Consider the following 22,780-nt stretch of genomic DNA (forward strand, 5'->3'; position numbering starts at 1 on the left):
TGAAATCATCGACTGCAGTCTCGGGAATAGGCGACTCTAGCTTCGGCACGGATGGATTTTCGGTCAACGTTAGCCTGCACTCTCGCTAATCGGATTACTCAACTCTCATCACTGCCATTGTAGCCTCTAGCATAACCGATCGACAGCCAAGCCTTGGAATTGACACTCAAAACTGGAAAATTCCATCTAACATACCACTAGCTGATCCGGAGTTTTATAAGCCGCAGCGTGTCGATCTGCTAATTGGCGCAAGTCTGTTTTTCGAACTCCTGTGTGTTGGTCAGGTCAAGCTACTGCCAGGATTGCCTTCAATTCAGAAAACGCGCTTGGGATGGGTCGTGTCTGGAAGTTGTTCGCGTTTAAAAGGTTCCTCTACCAAAGAAGAGCTAGATTGTGAAGCACACTTTGTGCAGCATTTCCGTCGACTACATAAAGGCGATTATTGTGTTCGGCTGTCAGCAAAATATAATTTGGATCTCCTTGGAGAATCTTACAATCAAGCGCTTCGTAGATTCCTGACCCTTGAGAGAAAGTTAGATCGTCGCCCTGATGTTAAATCTCAGTATGCAGCATTTATAATGGAGTACCTTGATTTAGGCCATATGTCTCAGGTTCCTACCCAGTCAATCAGCAACTGCCGATATTTTTTGCCTCACCATTGCGTCATGAAGGAAGATAGTTATACGACCAAGCTTCGCGTCGTTTTTGATGGATCCGCTTCAACCTCATCTGGATATTCCCTGAACGACGTTTTAATGGCTGGTCCCGTAATCCAACCCAAACTGTTTCATATTCTTGCTCGATTTCGGTCATACGCCGTTGCGATTACGGGAGATATCTGTAAGATGTATCGTTGTGTATGAGTCTCGACCGAGGATAGCAACTTGCAGTGTATTCTGTGGAGAAACTCCAGGGAAGAAGACTTGCGTGTGTTTCAATTGGACACCGTTACTTATGGGACGAAGCCTGCCTCCTATCTATCTGTGCGAGCGATGCATCAGTTGGCAATGGACGAGCAGATGGCGTTTCCAGTTGGAGCTGAAATCCTTCGCCGTGACTTCTACGTGGATGACCTGATATCTAGAGCCAGCTCGCAGGAGGAGGCTATCCGAATTCGGGAGCAAACTACTGGAATTTTGGCTAGAGGTCAGTTCAGATTGAGGAAATGGTGTTCGAACGTCCCTGCTGTGCTGGATGGAGTTCCGGAAGAGGACAAGGAAACATTTTTGAAGTTCGACGATGGCAGCCATGTGACCAAAACTTTAGGACTTGCGTGGGATCCGGTTTCTGATCTACTATTATTTTCGTTCTCGGCCCTTCAATCTACTTTGAATTCCTGCAGGCGCTCTGTTTTGTCATCCATAGCGCGATTCTACAATCCTCTCGGACTAGGTGGTCCCTTAAATACTAAATCCAAAATCTTTCTCCAGCGTTTGTGCCAAGAGAAGTTTTCCTGGGATGAAAGCCTTCCAGTCGCACTGAACACCGAGTGGCAGGAAATATGCACCAGATTTGGTCAGATTCGTCGACTTGAATTTCCTCGGCTTGTACTCCTTCCAGACTCTACGCTGGAAATTCACGGATTTTGCGATGCCAGCATCGAGGCTTATGGTGCATGCATTTATGTCGTGTCCAAGGGTCAGCATTCCAGCAGTCACTTACTTTGTGCCAAATCTCGTGTGGCTCCTTTGAAGACACTTACAGTACCAAAGTTGGAGCTTTGTGGAGCGGAGTTGCTGGCTAGGCTCATATCTGAGGTAGCTGGAATGAATGTATTCAAGGGAAGGTGTTACTGTTGGTGTGATTCTGCCGTTGCGCTCTCTTGGATTCGGGACGAGCCGTCAAGATTTAATATTTTTGTTGCAAATAGAGTGTCAACGATTCAGGAAATGACCGAAAAAATGGAATGGCGCTATGTTCCCACAGCTTTAAACCCAGCCGACATTCTGTCTCGAGGGGCTCATCCGACTGAGCTGAATGAGTCACCTCTTTGGGCTCATGGTCCTCCATTTCTTTGCGGCTCCTCAGATGACTGGCCACCCACTGTGCTACCTGATAAGCCAGCCCTTGAACTTCGTCGGAAGGCTCTTCTGGTCAAATCGCCCTAGATGGACATTATTGCTGATTCCAAGTATGCGAATTCATTTGCTTCTTTGCAACGCGTTTTCGGATACATTCACAAGTTTTGCAACCGAATTCGGTGCCCCGGACTCACTGTCTCAGACATTGAACATGGAACCCAGGTATTGCTACGACTAGTCCAGCGTACTCAGCTATGGGAGGACATGAAGTCACTGCGGGCAAAGGGAGCAGTCTCCTCATCGAGCTCAATCGCATCGTTATCGCCATTCATGGATCAGTTTGGACTTCTCAGGGTAGATGGTCGACTGAAAAACTCTTCGTTGGATTTTGATGGCCGTCATCCAATCATCTTGCCCAGCAGCCATTCACTGACTCTAGCAATAATCTCCCATTTTCATGAGCGGAATCTGCACGCTGGTCCTCGAGCTTTGCTTGGACTAATTCGATCCCGATATTGGCCTATTGGGGAGAGGAAGACGGTAAACAAGGCAGTAAACAAGTGCGTAAGATGCTTTCGACTGAAGTCCAGGCTATTGAAGCATATTATGGCGGATCTTCCAAAGGAGCGGCTCGATGGTTCTCATGCCTTTGAGATCACAGGCGTGAACTTCTGTGGGCCGTTTTTCTACAAACCAGAGGCACGCAACAAGGCTCCAATCAAGTGCTTCGTCTGCGTCTTCATTTGTTTCGCTACCAAGGCTGTTCATCTGGAGCTTATAAAGGACTTATCCACAGTTGCTTTTCTACATGGACTAAAGCGCTTCATATGTACCAGACGAAAGCCGTGGCAAATTTGGTCAGACAACGCAACCAATTTTGTCGGCGCTAAGAATGAGCTGATGGAATTAAAGCGCCTGGTCCTCAGCGATGACCATCAGAAGGCGCTGCTAGATTTTTGCTTGGTCGAGGCTATAGACTGGCATTTCATTCCTCCGCGCTCCCCTCATTTTGGTGGTCTATGGGAGGCTGCAGTGAAGACGGCCAAGTACCACTTCTACCGTGCGATAGGCAACTCGGTTCTTGGATTTGACGAGCTGCGGACGCTGTTGTGCCTCATCACGGCAGTGATTAATTCCAGACCTTTAGTTTCAATTTCAGAGAGCCCTGCCGATCTAGATGTTCTAACTCCAGCGCATTTCTTGAATGGTGGCCCTCCTGCTTCGTTCGCTGAGCCTGACGTCACGCAGCTAAACTTCGATCGCCTGGACGGCTGGCAGCGCGTTTCGTACCTGCAGCAGCTCTTTTGGTCCCGGTGGAAGGAGGAGTACATAACGTCACTGCAGCAGCGCTCAAAGTGGCGCACTGCGAAGCCTAGTTTAGCTGTCGCAGATTTGGTTCTTGTCAAGGATGAGAATCTTCCTCCCATGAAGTGGCCACTGGCGAGAGTGGTCGAGCTTTTGCCCGGACGAGATGGCGTTTCCCGAGTTGCTGTGCTGAAGACGTCATCTGGAATCACAAAACGCGCCGTCAACAAGCTGTGCCTGCTGCCCCTTAAAGATGCTGTTGAAAGTCAGGCTTCCAACGGCGGGAGTATGTCAGGTCAAGCAGCTTAAATATTTTAAATTATTGCCAGTGGTGCGGCCCAAAGGAAATGCATTTTGGTTTTGTCGTTTCCAATGCCCCCACTGCAAAGATCATTTGCTACCGCATATGCGCATGCAGCGGAATTCTTTCGTCTCCTTATGTCGCAATCTCTCGGACTCGGCTTAACAGCGTCCCCGAGCAGCTCTAACGCTCTCGGGCTATCATACGCTCTCGCTCGCGTCTAAGCTTGCTGCATAGGGCCCGGCAGATTGGCCCGTCAGCCCTTGCATGGGCAGTCTTGAGCTAATCGTCGCAGCTGTTAGATTAAAATCCTCGCATCAATCGTTCGCCCAATCATCCCCATATGTACATACGCGATAAGTAGGTTTACATATACAAATAAATTGTGAATTATAAACAGCCTCTCGACTTTCATTAACTTCAAATTGCAACAGTTATTAAAAACGCTTAATAGCTTAACATTTGGTGACCCCGACGTGATTGTGCAATAAATAATCCATCAGTGCAATCACAAACTAATATAGCATTCAAAGATCTAAACTAATTGCCATCTCAACCAGTGTCATCAACCACATAAGTTATCCACACATATATACACCGGCCTCCCCTGCATATTCGGTAGTGCACGTAGCTGTTGGCTTGCGCTTCTGTTTTCGGTCATCTTCCCGCAAGAAACGTTTCTTACACCGGCCGCCTTTGTATATACGGTTTGTACATGGCTGTTCGCTTGCTGTGCTCGGTTATTGTCGTCTATTGCTTGTGTTACTCTTTGCGATCATCTTCCCGCTAGAGACGTTGGTCTTTCTGCTAACGCTGCTGCTACCAAGGAACTTAATGCTGATTACGAAATTCCAATGACCAGTGAGCAAAACAGGGTGTCTTTTTTGAAGCTTAAGTCAACGGAAGTCGACGAGAAAATGAAAAGGTTAGCTACCGCTGTGCAGAATGAGTCGTCGGACTGTGACTACTACATGCTCGTGGTAACGTAAGAGCAAGTCGAGAAGTTGATCGGAAAATTTGAGATGTTTCACGGCGAGCTTGAGGAATTGGATCGAAGCGAAATTCACAGTGCTTTGTGTGACATTTTTGAGTCACTTGCAAGCTCGCTGAAGGCGGTGATTATGAGGGAAATGGCTAAGAGTAGCGGCCGCATGCCGTTTCATTCTACCTTGGCTGGCGGAAACACTAAGGTTGATTTTGCCGGCTCGCTATTTCTACCTCACCGTAGACAAGTACCATCCCTGCCTCCTATACAATTGCCGACGTTTAGCGGCGGGTATGCGAACTGGACGGACTTTTATTCAATGTTTGCCACCATCATCGACAGCCATCCGGACTTAACAAACATAGAAAAGCTCCAGCATTTGCGTTCCTGTCTGCGGGATTCGGCATTGGAGACTGTTCGGTCGCTGGAAATCTCAGATGGCAATTATGCTGTGGCATTAGATTTGTTGGAAAACAGATTCAATAATCGGCGATTGGTTTTTCAGGCACACATCAATGAGATCTTGGCGCTTCAGGCTGTGGAACCTGGGTCAGTGGTCATGCTTCGGGAGCTTTCAGACAAGTTCAATTCACATATGCGCGCACTCCAGGGTTTGGGCACCAATGAGCAGATCGCAGGATGCATCATCGTGCAGAAGCTTCTCCGAAAACTGGATCCAGCGAACCAAGAGAAGTGGGAGGAACGATTCAACGACCCCGCATTCGCCAACTTAATTCCGTCGTGGGAATCTATGGCCTCGTTCTTGGAGCAGCGATGCAGATCATTGGAGATGATGGAGTTTTCTATGGCAAGCTATGCGTTGAGCAATCAGGTGGGCAGAAGTAGAAAGCATAATAATTCTAGGTCCACATTGGTTACAACGAACCAAACCCTAGCACGCTGCGCGCTGTGCAACGATGGTGCTCACGAGGTCCAGCACTGTCAGAAGTTTAAAGTGCTGTCCCCCACAAATCGCCATAAAGAAGCCAAGCGGCTTTCGTTGTGTATAAATTGTCTCAGAACAGGGCATCGATTACTTCAGTGCACCTCGAGCAACTGTCGTACCTGCGGTGGTAGACACCATACCCTCCTTCATTTTGGTAGCCCTGAAGACACCGCAGTCCAAGGGAAATCAGCGCCGTATACTCCATCTCAGTCTGCGCTGTCTGAGTCTACGCCGTCTGAGCATACCACTGAGCCCTCTACTTCAGCGGCTACCTCGTCTGCCCTTATTGCCCAAGATCTCAGGAATGATGTTGTTCTACTTGCCACGGCCACGGTCTTAGTCAAAAATCGTTCCGGTGTTTTAGTTCCCTGCCGAGCGTTGCTGGATTCCGGCTCCCAGTTGCATCTAATAACTTCTCGTTTCGCGAATCAGCTTCAGCTTCGAAAAATGAAATCATCGACTGCAGTCTCGGGAATAGGCGACTCTAGCTTCGGCACGGATGGATTTTCGGTCAACGTTAGCCTGCACTCTCGCTAATCGGATTACTCAACTCTCATCACTGCCATTGTAGCCTCTAGCATAACCGATCGACAGCCAAGCCTTGGAATTGACACTCAAAACTGGAAAATTCCATCTAACATACCACTAGCTGATCCGGAGTTTTATAAGCCGCAGCGTGTCGATCTGCTAATTGGCGCAAGTCTGTTTTTCGAACTCCTGTGTGTTGGTCAGGTCAAGCTACTGCCAGGATTGCCTTCAATTCAGAAAACGCGCTTGGGATGGGTCGTGTCTGGAAGTTGTTCGCGTTTAAAAGGTTCCTCGTTGATGGTCTCTCGCGCTCGGGCCGTAGCTGCTGAGGATAATAGTCTAGAGGATCGGCTTGAGGTGCTTCTTCGGAGGTTTTGGGAGGTAGAAAATTGCATCGAACCAATAATAAAGTCTACCAAAGAAGAGCTAGATTGTTAAGCACACTTTGTGCAGCATTTCCGTCGACTACATAAAGGCGATTATTGTGTTCGGCTGTCAGCAAAATATAATTTGGATCTCCTTGGAGAATTTTACAATCAAGCGCTTCGTAGATTCCTGACCCTTGAGAGAAAGTTAGATCGTCGCCCTGATGTTAAATCTCAGTATGCAGCATTTATAATGGAGTACCTTGATTTAGGCCATATCTCTCAGGTTCCTACCCAGTCAATCAGCAACTGCCGATATTTTTTGCCTCACCATTGCGTCATGAAGGAAGATAGTTCTACGACCAAGCTTCGCGTCGTTTTTGATGGATCCGCTTCAACCTCATCTGGATATTCCCTGAACGACGTTTTAATGGCTGGTCCCGTAATCCAACCCAAACTGTTTCATATTCTTGCTCGATTTCGGTCATACGCCGTTGCGATTACGGGAGATATCTGTAAGATGTATCGTTGTGTATGAGTCTCGACCGAGGATAGCAACTTGCAGTGTATTCTGTGGAGAAACTCCAGGGAAGAAGACTTGCGTGTGTTTCAATTGGACACCGTTACTTATGGGACGAAGCCTGCCTCCTATCTATCTGTGCGAGCGATGCATCAGTTGGCAATGGATGAGCAGATGGCGTTTCCAGTTGGAGCTGAAATCCTTCGCCGTGACTTTTACGTGGATGACCTGATATCTGGAGCCAGCTCGCAGGAGGAGGCTATCCGAATTCGGGAGCAAACTACTGGAATTTTGGCTAGAGGTCAGTTCAGATTGAGGAAATGGTGTTCGAACGTCCCTGCTGTGCTGGATGGAGTTCCGGAAGAGGACAAGGAAACATTTTTGAAGTTCGACGATGGCAGCCATGTGACCAAAACTTTAGGACTTGCGTGGGATCCGGTTTCTGATCTACTATTATTTTCGTTCTCGGCCCTTCAATCTTCTTTGAATTCCTGCAGGCGCTCTGTTTTGTCATCCATAGCGCGATTCTACGATCCTCTCGGACTAGCTGGTCCCTTAAATACTAAATCCAAAATCGTTCTCCAACGTTTGTGCCAAGAGAAGTTGTCCTGGGATGAAAGCCTTCCAGTCGCACTGAACACCGAGTGGCAGGAAATGTGCACCAGTTTTGGTCAGATTCGTCGACTTGAATTTCCTCGGCTTGTACTCCTTCCAGACTCTACGCTGGAAATTCACGGATTTTGCGATGCCAGCATCGAGGCTTATGGTGCATGCATTTATGTCGTGTCCAAGGGTCAGCATTCCAGCAGTCACTTACTTTGTGCCAAATCTCGTGTGGCTCCTTTGAAGACACTTACAGTACCAAAGTTGGAGCTTTGTGGAGCGGAGTTGCTGGCTAGGCTCATATCTGAGGTAGCTGGAATGAATGTATTCAAGGGAAGGTGTTACTGTTGGTGTGATTCTGCCGTTGCGCTCTCTTGGATTCGGGACGAGCCGTCAAGATTTAATATTTTTGTTGCAAATAGAGTGTCAACGATTCAGGAAATGACCGAAAAAATGGAATGGCGCTATGTTCCCACAGCTTTAAACCCAGCCGACATTCTGTCTCGAGGGGCTCATCCGACTGAGCTGAATGAGTCACCTCTTTGGGCTCATGGTCCTCCATTTCTTTGCGGCTCCTCAGATGACTGGCCACCCACTGTGCTACCTGATAAGCCAGCCCTTAAACTTCGTCGGAAGGCTCTTCTGGTCAAATCGCCCTACATGGACATTATTGCTGATTCCAAGTATGCGAATTCATTTGCTTCTTTGCAACGCGTTTTCGGATACATTCACAAGTTTTGCAACCGAATTCGGTGCCCCGGACTCACTGTCTCAGACATTGAACATGGAACCCAGGTATTGCTACGACTAGTCCAGCGTACTCAGCTATGGGAGGACATGAAGTCACTGCGGGCAAAGGGAACAGTCTCCTCATCGAGCTCAATCGCATCGTTATCGCCATTCATGGATCAGTTTGGACTTCTCAGGGTAGATGGTCGACTGAAAAACTCTTCGTTGGATTTTGATGGCCGTCATCCAATCATCTTGCCCAGAAGCCATTCACTGACTCTAGCAATAATCTCCCATTTTCATGAGCGGAATCTGCACGCTGGTCCTCGAGCTTTGCTTGGACTAATTCGATCCCAATATTGGCCTATTGGGGAGAGGAAGACGGTAAACAAGGCAGTAAACAAGTGCGTAAGATGCTTTCGACTGAAGTCCAGGCTATTGGAGCATATTATGGCGGATCTTCCAAAGGAGCGGCTCGATGGTTCTCATGCCTTTGAGATCACAGGCGTGAACTTCTGTGGGCCGTTTTTCTACAAACCGGAGGCACGCAACAAGGCTCCAATCAAGTGCTTCGTCTGCGTCTTCATTTGTTTCGCTACCAAGGCTGTTCATCTGGAGCTTATAAAGGACTTATCCACAGTTGCTTTTCTACATGGACTAAAGCGCTTCATATGTACCAGACGAAAGCCGCGGCAAATTTGGTCAGACAACGCAACCAATTTTGTCGGCGCTAAGAATGAGCTGATGGAATTAAAGCGCCTGGTCCTCAGCGATGACCATCAGAAGGCGCTGCTAGATTTTTGCTTGGTCGAGGCTATAGACTGGCATTTCATTCCTCCGCGCTCCCCTCATTTTGGTGGTCTATGGGAGGCTGCAGTGAAGATGGCCAAGTACCACTTCTACCGTGCGATAGGCAACTCGGTTCTTGGATTTGACGAGCTGCGGACGCTGTTGTGCCTCATCACGGCAGTGATTAATTCCAGACCTTTAGTTTCAATTTCAGAGAGCCCTGCCGATCTAGATATTCTAACTCCAGCGCATTTCTTGAATGGTGGCCCTCCTGCTTCGTTCGCTGAGCCTGACGTCACGCAGCTAAACTTCGATCGCCTGGACGGCTGGCAGCGCGTTTCGTACCTGCAGCAGCTCTTTTGGTCCCGGTGGAAGGAGGAGTACATAACGTCACTGCAGCAGCGCTCAAAGTGGCGCACTGCGAAGCCTAGTTTAGCTGTCGCAGATTTGGTTCTTGTCAAGGATGAGAATCTTCCTCCCATGAAGTGGCCACTGGCGAGAGTGGTCGAGCTTTTGCCCGGACGAGATGGCGTTTCCCGAGTTGCTGTGCTGAAGACGTCATCTGGAATCACAAAACGCGCCGTCAACAAGCTGTGCCTGCTGCCCCTTAAAGATGCTGTTGAAAGTCAGGCTTCCAACGGCGGGAGTATGTCAGGTCAAGCAGCTTAAATATTTTAAATTATTGCCAGTGGTGCGGCCCAAAGGAAATGCATTTTGGTTTTGTCGTTTCCAATGCCCCCACTGCAAAGATCATTTGCTACCGCATATGCGCATGCAGCGGAATTCTTTCGTCTCCTTATGTCGCAATCTCTCGGACTCGGCTTAACAGCGTCCCCGAGCAGCTCTAACAATCTCGGGCTATCATACGCTCTCGCTCGCGTCTAAGCTTGCTGCATAGGGCCCGGCAGATTGGCCCGTCAGCCCTTGCATGGGCAGTCTTGAGCTAATCGTCGCAGCTGTTAGATTAACATCCTCGCATCAATCGTTCGCCGAATCATCCCCATATGTACATACGCGATAAGGTTTAGGTTTACATATGAAAATAAATTGTGAATTATAAACAGCCCCTCGACTTTCATTAACTTCAAATTGCAACAGTTATTAAAAACGCTTAATAGCTTAACAACCTCTCTCCACCCCCCTCTTAGTATCCTATCAGAATGTAAGAGGCTTGCTTAGTAAGCTCAGCATTCTTTTCCGGGAAAGTGTTGAATTTGCTTCCCACGTTATTGTGTTTACTGAAATCTGGTTAAAGCCGGACATTCTTAGTTCCGAGGTTTTGGTAGGTCGGTACACAACTTTTAGAAAGGACCGTTCGTATCGACGTGCAGGAGAGGTTCTAATTGCAGTGAACTCTTACTTCACGTCAGAGCACTTCACAGTCCAAATTCAACAGGAACTGGAATTCCTGTGTGTAAAACTGATTCTTCCCGCTTTCGCTATATTCATTACTTGCTCGTATATCCCACCTTCTTCGGATATTTCAATTTATGAGCAGCACTTGTCCGCTTTAGCCGCTGTTTATTCCTCGCTATCTGATAAAGATCGTATGATAGTTCTTGGTGACTTCAACTTGCCAGGAACTGTTTGGTCTTCGGTAAACGAGTCTAGTATCCTAGTGCCCTTGTCACGACATGACTTTGTTGACGGCTTGCTTGACCTGTCCCTGTCTCAGGTCAACCATGTGAAACATTCCTTGGGTATATTGCTTGATCTGTGCTTTGTATCGGATCCCACCTTAGTGTTGTTAACCCGAGCCCTTCCGCTCACTATACCTGAAGACGCCTACCATCCTACTTTCGAAGTGTCGCTAGATATAGGACCAACTGTATTGGATCGGTCGAGTTTACGAAGCTTAATAATCTTATTCGGGATTTTGATTGGTCCGCTTTGTACTTGTGCACTGATGTCATAAAAGGCACAAACATTTTTTACAATGCTCTTGGCACATTTTTTGATTCTTGTGTCCCGCTTTCCTGTCCGATTAGATCTGGAAAACCCCCTTTACCAAAAAAAAACCTCTAAAAAACTTAAAATCAACACTTTATAAAAAATTTCAAGAAGTGGGTTCTCCTACTTCTCACTCTCGCTATGTAATAGCTCGGTCAAACTTTTCAGTTCTTAATTCTCAATGCTATAATATATCTCAATGCAGGATACGTTTTTCTCAGGACCCTAAACAGTTTTACTGCTTCGTAAACAGTAAGCGTAGAACGTCCGTACACCCATCCTTGCTATCATTTTGTAATACCTCAGCAAATATCAGGCAATTGCCGATCTTTTTGCACAATTTTTCCAAACCACCTATTCTGAGGAAAGCTACTCTGGTCATCCGTACTCATACGGTTTACCGAGGTCGAACGGCATTTTTAGTCCCTTGTTAAATGAATGTTCCCTACTTTATGATCTTCGACTAGTTAAGCCGGTGTTTTCACCGGGTCCAGACGGGGTTCCAGGTTGTGTACTCAGGTACTGCGCCGAGGCTCTGAGTGGACCTTTGCTTAAACTATTAACCCTGTCCATTGATTCTTCATGCTTCCCACCGATCTGAAAGGAATAATTTATTATTTCTCTCCATAAAAAGGGTAGCAAGTCTGAAGCAAAAAATTATAGAGGTATAGCAAAGATATCTGCTATTCCCAAAATGTTTGAGAAGGATTTAGCTCCGCACTTGCAACACTCTGCAAGTCACTTATATCTCCAACTCAGCATGGATTTATAAGGCGGCGATCAACCACCACGAACTTGTTAGAGTTTACCTCTTTCATTATTAAAGGCTTTCAAGGTAACTTACAGACGGATGTTATTTACACCGACTTTAGTAAAGCATTCGACTCTGTAAACCATTCCCTTTTAGCGCATAAGCTTGACCTTTTAGGGTTTCCGCCCAACCTCCTGAGATGGATTTCTAGCTATCTTTGTTCCAGGTCTTAAAGAGTCCTCTTCAAAAACTCCCCCTCTTTACCAGTAAAGGTTTCTTCGGGAGTAACACAGGGCAGCCATCTAGGCCCCTTACTCTTCACACTTTTTATAAATGACTTGCCTTTGGTATTAACATACTCTCAAATACTTATGTATGCGGATGATGTTAACTCTGTGTCCAGTATAAGGACATTTCATTTCATTCTCGCTTGCAATCCGATCTCAATAACTTTCAGTCATGGTGTTGTGCTAACTTGTTACATCTTAATGCCTGGAAATGCAAAGTTATGAAATTTCATCTTTATAGCCCCTTCTTGGCTCCGCATACCTTGTGTGGTTGTTCTCTTGAGATTACCCTGGTAGATGATCTTGGTGTTTTATTAGACGGCAAGCTTTAGTTTTCGGACACACATTTCTTCCATGGTAAATAAGGACATGGGCGTGCTTGGGTTTATAAAGAGATGGTCAAAGGAATTTGACGACCCCTATATAACAAGCGTCTGCTGGTGTCACACGGGCCACTTTATAGTGCAGTTATTGCATCGCCAATTGAAAGATGAAGTCATTGCATGTCAACGTCCAAGAAATTTTCCTCGCATATTAGTCTAACAGCTATCTCTCATGTATGTTCGCGTTCGGTTGCGGAGGGCTGCTTTTAACCTGGGATCCGCGTGTAACAGCCTTCTACTGGTGTCACACGGTCCACTTGATGGTGCAGTAATTGCATCGCCACTTGAAAGATGCAGTCATTGCATATCAATGTCCAAGAATATATTTAAAGAACATTTTTCTGTTGGTCAAGTAAAAGTTGCAAAAATAACCCAAAAAGTAGATTGTTTGGAGAATATGGTTTACTTTGAAACAGTCGATGAACCAGCATAGTTTGATATTGAATATTGATCAAAATGAATACTGATAATAAAAGAGACCAAAAACAGAAGCATACTTACATAATTAACTTTTGATTCCTCCTGAAAGAGCCTTTAAAGGCTCATATCTCCTTGAACTTAACATTTTTGAAGTTCTTTATCAGAAGCGTATGCTCAAATTATCCAAATTACCACTGTGCATTGTAGCTATGGAATTGGAGCATGTTTTATTTCGCTGCAACCTGAGTGATACTATTCCTTCAAGAATTCCCACGCTTATTCATTTACAAAAAAATTGTACATCGTATTGATTTTGTTATAATTTCATTCTTTGTTCATATTTTGAGTATATCTTGGCTACTTGCCATGTTTTTTATGAATATTCACTTATATTTTGACCTATTATTTTGTGCCAGCTGTTTAATATTAATGTTATATTTATGTATTACCTTACATATATGGTTATATTTAATATACGGCTTATATGTATATAGAAAGAATGTTTATAACTTTTTGTATTAAATCCACTGCATAATTTAGCACGTGCACATATTTCAAGATCTATAAAAATAAAAATTTTATATTTAGACTGTGCTGGAAACATTTTTATAATTACAGTTTATATAATAAGTTTATATATAATATAATAAGTAACACTAATATGTACTTAGAACTGAGAGCTGTATTGCAACGGCAGTTGCCACGGTAGTGCTAGTTTCGCTCTGATTCACTCGAGGTTTAGCTGATCATCTCGCGATATTTCAGCTTATGCTTGGTCAACATATCCGTGACTGTGACGAGCTTCTTGATTGAGAGTATATTCGATAGCTCCTGAAGTTCTGGCAAATACGATACACAGATGTGATGCAATGTAGCTAGCTCTCGTCCTGCAAGTGTGATTATATAAATCGATAGTATATTTAATTATAATGAATACTGGTGTTTTTTAGAGATTTATAAGGGGATTTCAATAAAGTTTACCGGTGTCTTGTGCATTATGATTTATACTTTGTTCGACAAACATTCCCAACGGTGTATTCGATTCAGAACACAAAGAAAGCTGATCCAAGAATACTATCATACGCTCCTTATTTTTTAGTATAAACGGATTTACAACCTCCATGTATTGTTCCTTAAAAAATAGATAGATTGAATAACAAATTTTAATAGTAATTAATCATTTTGATAATAAATTCATTTATATCTTGTAATATGACTTTTGGCTAGCTATCTGTGACACATTAAATTTAAAATTAGTCGATGAAACATTGCACATACATACGTAGTCGTTTTCGACTTCGTTTCAACTTTTTTTAAATAGATTTAAAGCTCAGACTGAAACAAATTTGTTTTCTGTCTAACGGATTTTGAAAATAAGTGTTTTCTTAAGGTTTATTTTTAAATATATTTAAAGCTCTGACTGAAACAAACATACTTAACACGACATAAATCCGTTAACGATTTTAAAATGTTTATAAAACCGAGTATTTGCACAAGGTTTATTTTTTAGAGATGATCAAAACTTGAGAATGCTACAGAATATATTAAGAAATTTTGCATTCCTAAAAATCGAACAAATGCAGCTTTTTGGGTCAAGCTGAATAAAACACCAAAAGCTGTTGAATAAACTTTGACAACGCATTGGGTGTTCTGTATTTTTCTTTCGAATTTGATCTCGCCTAATCTCTTTGATTATGAAAATCGGTTCGACATTCCATTCAACGATAAGCTCAACAACAAGAATTATAGCGTTATAATACATTCTGAGTTGTGCTCAGTAATGTGCGGTCAAAAAGTGAAAAATTAAAACGACGATGATGCGCATTAGGCACAGTTTGAATTACAAGACGAGAACGCTCTTGCAAGTACTATGCTATGTATTAAATCATTGCAGATAACCTAGGTGAAACTCTGCAAAGGGAGTAGGGAAAGTTCTGGCGGAACTTGTTGCTTGTTAAAGCAGTAAATCATTTTTGTGCGATCGTCGACAAACTGAAAGAAGAAATTCCTGAAGAAATTTTGACTGCCCGAGGCTAACGAAAATTTCGTGGTAGCAAACCGTGCAAAAATTGTTCTCGGATAAATACTCCGTAAGCAGATCGTGCTAATTCGTAACATTCATCGTGATAAATCGCGCTTTGTGTTTGTTAAGATTTTGAAGACAAGAGACGTAATCTTTGTCAAGTTGAAACAATTTAAATCATTTGCAGAAATTAATTAGTTAATAATTAATTAATTAATTAACTAATCGGCAAAGAAATCGATACTTTTGAAAACGAAACGGTTGATAACATTGCAGAATCTTCAACATTAGCTGGCATGACACCTTTTAAAGTATGGGCAGAAAGGAAGCCGTGTGTCGGTCATCTGCAGATCTTTGGTGCTATTTATTTTCTAATTATTTCTAATTATTTTCCCAAAAGGAGAAGAACATTATTAGGTTGGTTACTCTGAAACAGCAATTGGGGCACAAGATGTAATTTTCATTGAGAATAGCCTGTATAGAAATCGCAAAGCTTCGGCGAGTGCTGCTGAATCTGCGTAGCCCAAACTTGTAGAATTCCAGCATATGGAACATTTTATTCCCCACGAACAGGCTCTGGAGATGACCAGTGGAGATTAATATATAGTTAATTTTAACGAAATAAAACACACAGATTAGCCAGAATGCTCAGATCGAGTTGAAGATGACAAACAGTCAGTCTTCGCGCAGCCAAATTCAGATTGAGCACAAAGGTGTCACACCTAGAAAGGTTTTTACTGGTCAGCCTGGAACGCATATAGGCTGAAGATATTCGTGTCCCTCCTAATGCAAAAGGGGCATTGACGGGTACTGAGGGGGTACGCACTAAAGCGTGACAAGGATGGCAATTTCGACCAATTCCCGACTGGTTGCTCAACGTTACGGAGTCAACTTTACCAAGACTTTTTCACCTGTTGCCAGATACTCCAAAAGCAGGCTGGTAATAGCGTTGGCTCTGGAACGTATCGAAAAGCTAGCTACATTATGTGAAAAATAGGTTTTTGCTTTAAAACTGGCTGTGAAACATCATAGTTTTCACTGAGTATTGATGACAATAAGTATACAAAATAAAAGATTCCAAAAACAGATTCCTACGTTACATACATTTTGACTGCTCCTAAAGTCCTAAAGTATTCATATTCATATTGTGCAAGCTGTCATTAAATTGTTTGACTCTTGCCACCTGCTTTCGTCGGCATCACCACTGTGTGTTGACGCGATAGAAATAAAGGTATCATATTCGTTCGCCAAAGCTCAAAAACATGATACCTGATACATTATAAAAGATACGTTGTTCTTCTGAGCGCGCCCATTGTTAATATGACTGTTCTAAGGAAAATGTTTGTATTTTTTTGGGTATTTTGGTGAGTATACGAAAGAGTGCATAAATTCAAAATACATACTTGAATTAAAAAATGTACCCAAAACCTCGTCAATTTTTAGTTTTCTAGATATGTAGTTGCAAAAAACTAAGAAATGTCCACGGGAACAAAACAAAGGTGGCTGTTGTGATTTTTGACGAAATCAGAGGAAATATTCTAATTTTAGAATTATGTGCATTTGCAATAATATTTCCCAAAAGAGATCGATGCTTCCTTTAAATTTAACATTCAGCACATTCGCACGAGACAAGAGTTTCTTGCTTTTATAAAAACTAAAAAATGTACAGTTAGCCGAGATTGCGCCATTTTTTTTTTACGTGTAGTGGTTTTTTGTATACATGGCTTAAGTATCTTACATATACATAGATGCAATGAACTTTTCGAATTCTAAAAGCTGATAAATGCAACTTTAATTTGGACCTGAATAAATTGGACGGCTGCACATTAGCCGCTTATCCATAGATTTTTATAAGCAATGTCTAAAACGACGCCCTATTAATTTTACCATACAAATGAAATATAAAACACAAGAAACAATTTTTTCCAACCTTTCCAAAGTTTTTAAAATCAACATTTTTAAAAAAATTTTCAGCAAAAAATTGTAAATTTGCATTGAAATCAGGGTCCGCAAATAAGAGTTGTGAATGTACATTTTACCTATATAAATCAATGTGAGAAAGATATTGAATACACCAAAATATATATTTTAGTTGTATGTAGCGATATTAGAACAAACTTATATATCACAATTTTAAAAAAACTGGCTTATTATTTGGTAATTTGGAATTTTGTAGTATTTTTAGAATATATTGGTATATTGTTTGCCAATAAATACTACGAATGCAACAGAATGTAGAAGAATCGAGGGGAAACGTTTTGAGTTGCTGCTGCCATGATGGAATTACCTTTTTTTTACTTCTTACAAATCCCTCCTCTTACTAACTAAGCGGGGTCGGTCGAAGGGCGAGAACATTACGCAAAATAAACGAAATTTTGAAATACACTTGCAATAGTGAGATCTACAAGGAGTATGGATACAAAATTTGGTTACTCTAGCTCTAGTAGTCTCTGAGATCTGTGGATGCCAAAGATTTTCGTCCTTTGCGGGGGCGGAAAGGGGTGGGGCTAACAGGAGTGTGGATACCAACATTTATTTCTTTAGCCTTAATAGTCTCGACATCTGTGGATGCCACAGATTTTCGTACTTTTGTGGAACGGGCGAAATTTTGCAATACACTTGTAACAGTGACATATTACAGAAGTAATATTACATATTACGTTGCTCTAGCTCTCATAGTCTCTGAGCACTAGGCGCTCATAGTGACGGACAGATGGACGGACAGAAAGACAAGGCTCAATTGACTTGACTATTGATGCTGATCAAGAACATATATACCTTATGGGGTCGGAAACGCTTCCTTCTGGACGTTACACGCATCCACTTTCACCACAAATCTAATATACCCCTCTACTCATTTTGAGTATCGGGTATAAAAATGGATATAAAAGAAAATAGTATTATCCTTAATATTCGTCTTTGAAATACATGCTATGTATCAATTTTTATTGAATCATAAAAATTAATTTTGAAAAAATGTAGAGTATAAGTGATTGTTATTTTTTATTTGTATTGAAAAAAAATATATATTTTATTACTCATACATTTTTTAATAAAAATTAAAAATAAGTGTTACTTTTGAATTTTTCAATTCAAATTGGGAAATAATTGTTAAATTATAATTTTTATTTTAAAACTTATATCCACTTTCACCACAAATCTAATATACCCCTCTACTCATTTTGAGTATCGGGTATAAAAATGGATATAAAAGAAAATAGTATTATCCTTAATATTCGTCTTTGAAATACATTCTATGTATATATATATTTTGAAAAAATTAAGAGTATAAATGATTGTTATTTTTTATTTGTATTGAAAAAAATATATATTTTATTACTCATACATTTTTTAATAAAAATTACAAATAAGTGTTACTTTTGAATTTTTCAATTCAAATTGGGAAATAATTGTTAAATTATAATTTTTATTTTAAAACTTATAACAGTTACGGTCCCTTATTGAATGGTTAGAGCTGCCCAGACGGTAAGCTCAAGATATTTTTTTTCGACTTTCCCCGAATTATCAAACTCAAATTTTGTAAAAAAATACGGCAAAATTATCAATTTAAATTTGAAAGTTTAATATTTTTAAGACGGTAAGTTTAAGCTACACGGTGTTTGGGATTTACAGCTGCATTTATCAGCTTTTCAGAATTGCAAAGTTCAATACAACCAGGCGTAAGATACTTTAGTTATGTAAAAAAAGAAGTAGAAAGACAGAAAAAAAATGTTGTTAAATACAATTTTAAAAAATTATAAAAAAAAACCAAATCTATTAAAAACGAGGGGGAACGTTGTGAGTTGCTGCGGACACCGCAACTCTACAGTTATACCCGATTCTAAGTCAGTATGGCTCTCTTCCGGCAGACGCCGCTAATATTAAGCAACACGACAAAGAATGCGTGCGAGAGAGACAGAAAATCAGTCTGAGCGAGACGTCGCGCGCTGCGTAGCCACTGAAAATTGATTTGTTCCTTTTTTACTACAAAAATGATCCGATCTGATCTAGATTCAGCAATCTGATAGATATGGTCATTATCTATGATTCTGCGTTTTTAGTTTTCTCGAATGTGCAATATTGTGGATGCAACAAATTTTCGTCCTTTGTGGGGGCGGAAGGGGGTGGGGCGAAATTCTGAGATATACGTTTTATACTGAGATCTAACAGAAATGCGGATACCAAATTTGGTTACTCTAGCCTTAATAGTCTCTGAGATTTGTGGATGCCCCAGATTTTCGTCCTTTCCGGGGGCGGCAGGGGGTGTGGCGAAATTTTGACACAAACCGGTCAAGGTCCGATATCACAGGAGTGTGGATACCAAATTTGGTTGCTCTAGCTCTTATGGGTTCTGAGATCCTTGAACTCATATTTTGCAATTGGCAAAACCGACCATGAAACCTGTGTGTTAGAGAGAGACAGAGCGAGACAGATTAAAATTGTTTTCTTGATTCTGGCTATAATAATTGTACGATCTGGTTCAGATTTTGCACACTAGAAGATATAGTCATCTTCAACGATTCTGCGTTTTTCTCGTATCGTCGAAATTGTGGATGCCACAGATTTTCGCCCTTTGTGGGGGCGGAAGTGGGCGGGGCAAATTTTTGAAATATTCTTGTAGCAGTGACATATCACAGAAGTCTAGATCCAAAATATCGTTGCTCTAGCTCTTATAGTCTTTGAGCACTAGGCGCTGAAGGGGACGGACAGACGGAAAGACAGACATTGCTCAATCGACACGGCTATTGATGCTGATCAAGAATATATACTTTATGGGGTCGGAAACGATTCCTTCTGGATGTTACACACATCCACTTTTACCACAAATCTAATATACCCCAATACTCATTTTGAGTATCGGGTATAAAAACTCACTAACAAGCCCCAAATCTTTAAGAAAATAATTTTTGGTTCACAGCGGAAACGTGGTGTTGCATAGTGTTATACATATAAAAATGTTGTTGGTTTGCAACTCATTTCCAAAGTCCAAAAGTTCTCCACCGATTGAGCTGAAATTTTGACATATCATGAAATTTAGTTCTAGGATTGGTTTTAAACTTAATATAAATTCGCGAAATCGAGATTTTAGTATGAATATTTGCAAGAGTAGCCCTCTACAGTGATGTCACTTCCGATCAATAGAATAGACTGAATGCATTTTTGGTTATACAATTTGATTCTCTCATATGTGAGTTAAGCATTCGACGAAAGTTTTGTTGTGTTTGTTAGAGCAGTACAGTTGACAAAATAGGGGAATGAGAATCAACTGTAGAAATTTTACACTTATGATTTATTTCCATTTTGCTTTAGCCAATGCCGAAAAATTAGCTTTTTAGGCGATCATTAGAATAGACTCAAAGGCTGTAAGCTGTACTCGGTAAAAGTTGCATTTAAATACCTCTTGCACTTTTTAATTATTTTAATATAGAACGGATCGTGGTGAAGCTCTAACAACGGGGAAAAAAGCTAAAATACTTTACAAATACAAAAAAAAAGCACCACTTACTGACGTTCGTAAAAAAGCTCGCTCTCTTTTTGCTCGGGATCATATGACATGGAAAATCGAATGGTACCGAACCAGGATGGCTTTCGCGTAAAGTGTATGAACCCGAAAAACAATTTGAAGATGTTGCATCATTGAAACATGCCATCAAAAACGCATGGAGCGAAATATCCCTGGACTATTTGGAGTCCCTGAACAATTCAATGCCAAAACGAATTTTCGAAGTCATTTCTAATAAGGGTGGCTACACCCATTATTAAACAGACTTTATCATATCATATCAGACTTTATTATAAAAATATAATTTAACATTAAGATTCTGAAAAACTTTTTCATTTATATTAATTTTAAGCACTCTAAGCACTAACACTCGTATTCCTTTTGAATTATAACTCCAATTTTTATTTTTTTTTTTAAGAATAGAATTTTGAATATTTAAAAAATATATTTTTCCCAAATTCATTCGTATCTTGATTTTTAAAATAAAAATTTCCTATAAAAAATTCATTGAGTCTATTTTATTGATCGGCAGTATACGTATGCTAACTAAACAAATAAATAAACTTGTTGAATATCAGCTACCGTATCAACCAGACGTGTTTTTTCAGCTTATCGTTCGAAAATGTATTATTATTATTCACAATACTAGCTAACGGCAACTGTCGTCACGTGCGGAACACGAGGCACGAAACACCGTTTCCGAGTGCAAGGTTTAGTCACTATATCAAAAATATAGTGTTATTCGTTCTATACCAGTGAACGTGGAAAAAGTATAAATAAAACGGAAAAATTCGTGGGAGCAGCATTAAGCTGTAAAAAAAAATCGGTCAGAAAATGTATGCAAGAAACAACCGTGCAACCACAATGCGCGCTGGCTAAATACCTACTTAACATATGTTTTAATTTATTTATATTGTAACGAATGGAGATTTAGTAGACTGACTATTGTTGTCATGTTATATTGAAAATAGTCAGTCTTGGCTAAAAAATCTCTGCATAGTTAGAATACCCTCTGTTTTCATATTCTCAACCTTGAAAATACGAACTGTATACTGTAACTACTAGTGTCAGAAGTGTAAATTTTGAGAGTGGTTAAATAAGGAGAGCTAAAAGCAGAACAATTGATGAAGGAATTAGCTGAGCGGGGTTTACCGACAAGCGGCTTAAAAGCCGAACTTCAGCTACGGCTAAAATCTGCAATGGAGAGAGCAGGCCTCAATTTCGAGGATTATGAGTTCTTGGATGAGCAATGCTCCAGGTCGACAGTGGGGGAGAAGCAGCCGGTGGCAGACAATGGTCAAATGATGGCGATGTTGCAACAGGTGATGCTGCAGATGGAGGGCCATGGTGACCAGCAACAACAGATGATGCTGCAGATAATGGAAACGAGGGATCAAGTGAAGAATCAAGTGAAGGATCAAGGTGAAGCTCACAGAAATTACAGATAAATTTAATTACGACGCTGTTAAGAGTGCCTTGGAGCGTCGATATGGAGGTGACCACATGCGGGAAGTTCATCGCTTGGAACTGAAGGGCAGGGTACAACGTTACGGAGAGTCGCTTCAAGAGTTCGCGACAGACATAGAACGACTCTCACGCCTGGCTGACAATGGCTGGCGCCAACCGAATTTCTGGAGAGACGGTTTTATAGACGGTATCAAAGATTTAGACACACGTCGCGCTACGGTTCTGATGCAGAGAAAAACATACGAGGAAGCGGTCAGTCACGCATTGACCTGTGGAACATCGCTATTGATGCCGTCCATCACCAAAAGTGCATACTGTACAAACGGAGCTGAATAATGGTAACTGACCGACAAGAACACAAGGACAAGGAGTATTTAGCGGAAGATGCTTCATTTGCAACCAAACGGGTCATATGGCGAGAAAATGTCGCGATAGACAAAAAAGACCGAGATCCTGGTCCATGGAGAGGAAATTATCACAGTATCAAGGGCATATCATAAAGTTGTGACTGGAGACCCTCGATGCAGATTTTTTTAACTAGAACGAGTCGACACAGAGGGGCAAGGGTTGACACGTACTTCGAGCTGCCCCACAATTCTCGTTTCCCAGTTGGAGCGAAACTCGAAGAATCTTACTATCAGAGGCATCTTGGATGAAACCGACTTGTTACTATCTTTGGACAGGCGCATCTCATTCTATAATCAAAAGAGGTATAGCTAAAGGAAATGTGGAGCCTCTCGAACGGCTACAGGTGAAGAGACGCTTATATAATATAATATCATTGCTAATTTCGTAGAAGACATCATTATCGGAGTGGATTTCATGATCACCTATGGCTTTACAAATTCGTTCGTTCTCTTTCGCATATTTTCCCTTTGTTTTGCATAAACAACCAGTGTTTTCA

At 41.8% G+C, this 22,780-nt stretch overlaps 1 protein-coding gene across 1 annotated transcript; it reads right to left on the minus strand.

Annotated features, from left to right (window-relative positions):
• Positions 1-13,190: 13,190 nt before the first annotated feature.
• LOC113566066 (ras GTPase-activating protein 1-like) lies at positions 13,191-14,035 on the minus strand. The gene is made up of 3 exons (XM_026989985.1): positions 13,865-14,035; positions 13,551-13,770; positions 13,191-13,444 (listed from the first exon to the last, which is right to left on the minus strand). Exons 1-2 carry the CDS (start codon positions 14,004-14,006, stop codon positions 13,622-13,624), a joined length of 291 nt encoding a protein of 96 aa, XP_026845786.1. The 5' UTR covers positions 14,007-14,035; the 3' UTR covers positions 13,191-13,444; positions 13,551-13,621.
• Between the last annotated feature and the right edge of the window lie 8,745 nt (positions 14,036-22,780).

The sequence above is a fragment of the Drosophila persimilis genome, unplaced genomic scaffold (genome assembly GCF_003286085.1).
Source record: "Drosophila persimilis strain 14011-0111.01,24,50 unplaced genomic scaffold, DperRS2 tig00000477-arrow-pilon, whole genome shotgun sequence".
NCBI lineage: Eukaryota > Metazoa > Arthropoda > Insecta > Diptera > Drosophilidae > Drosophila > Drosophila persimilis.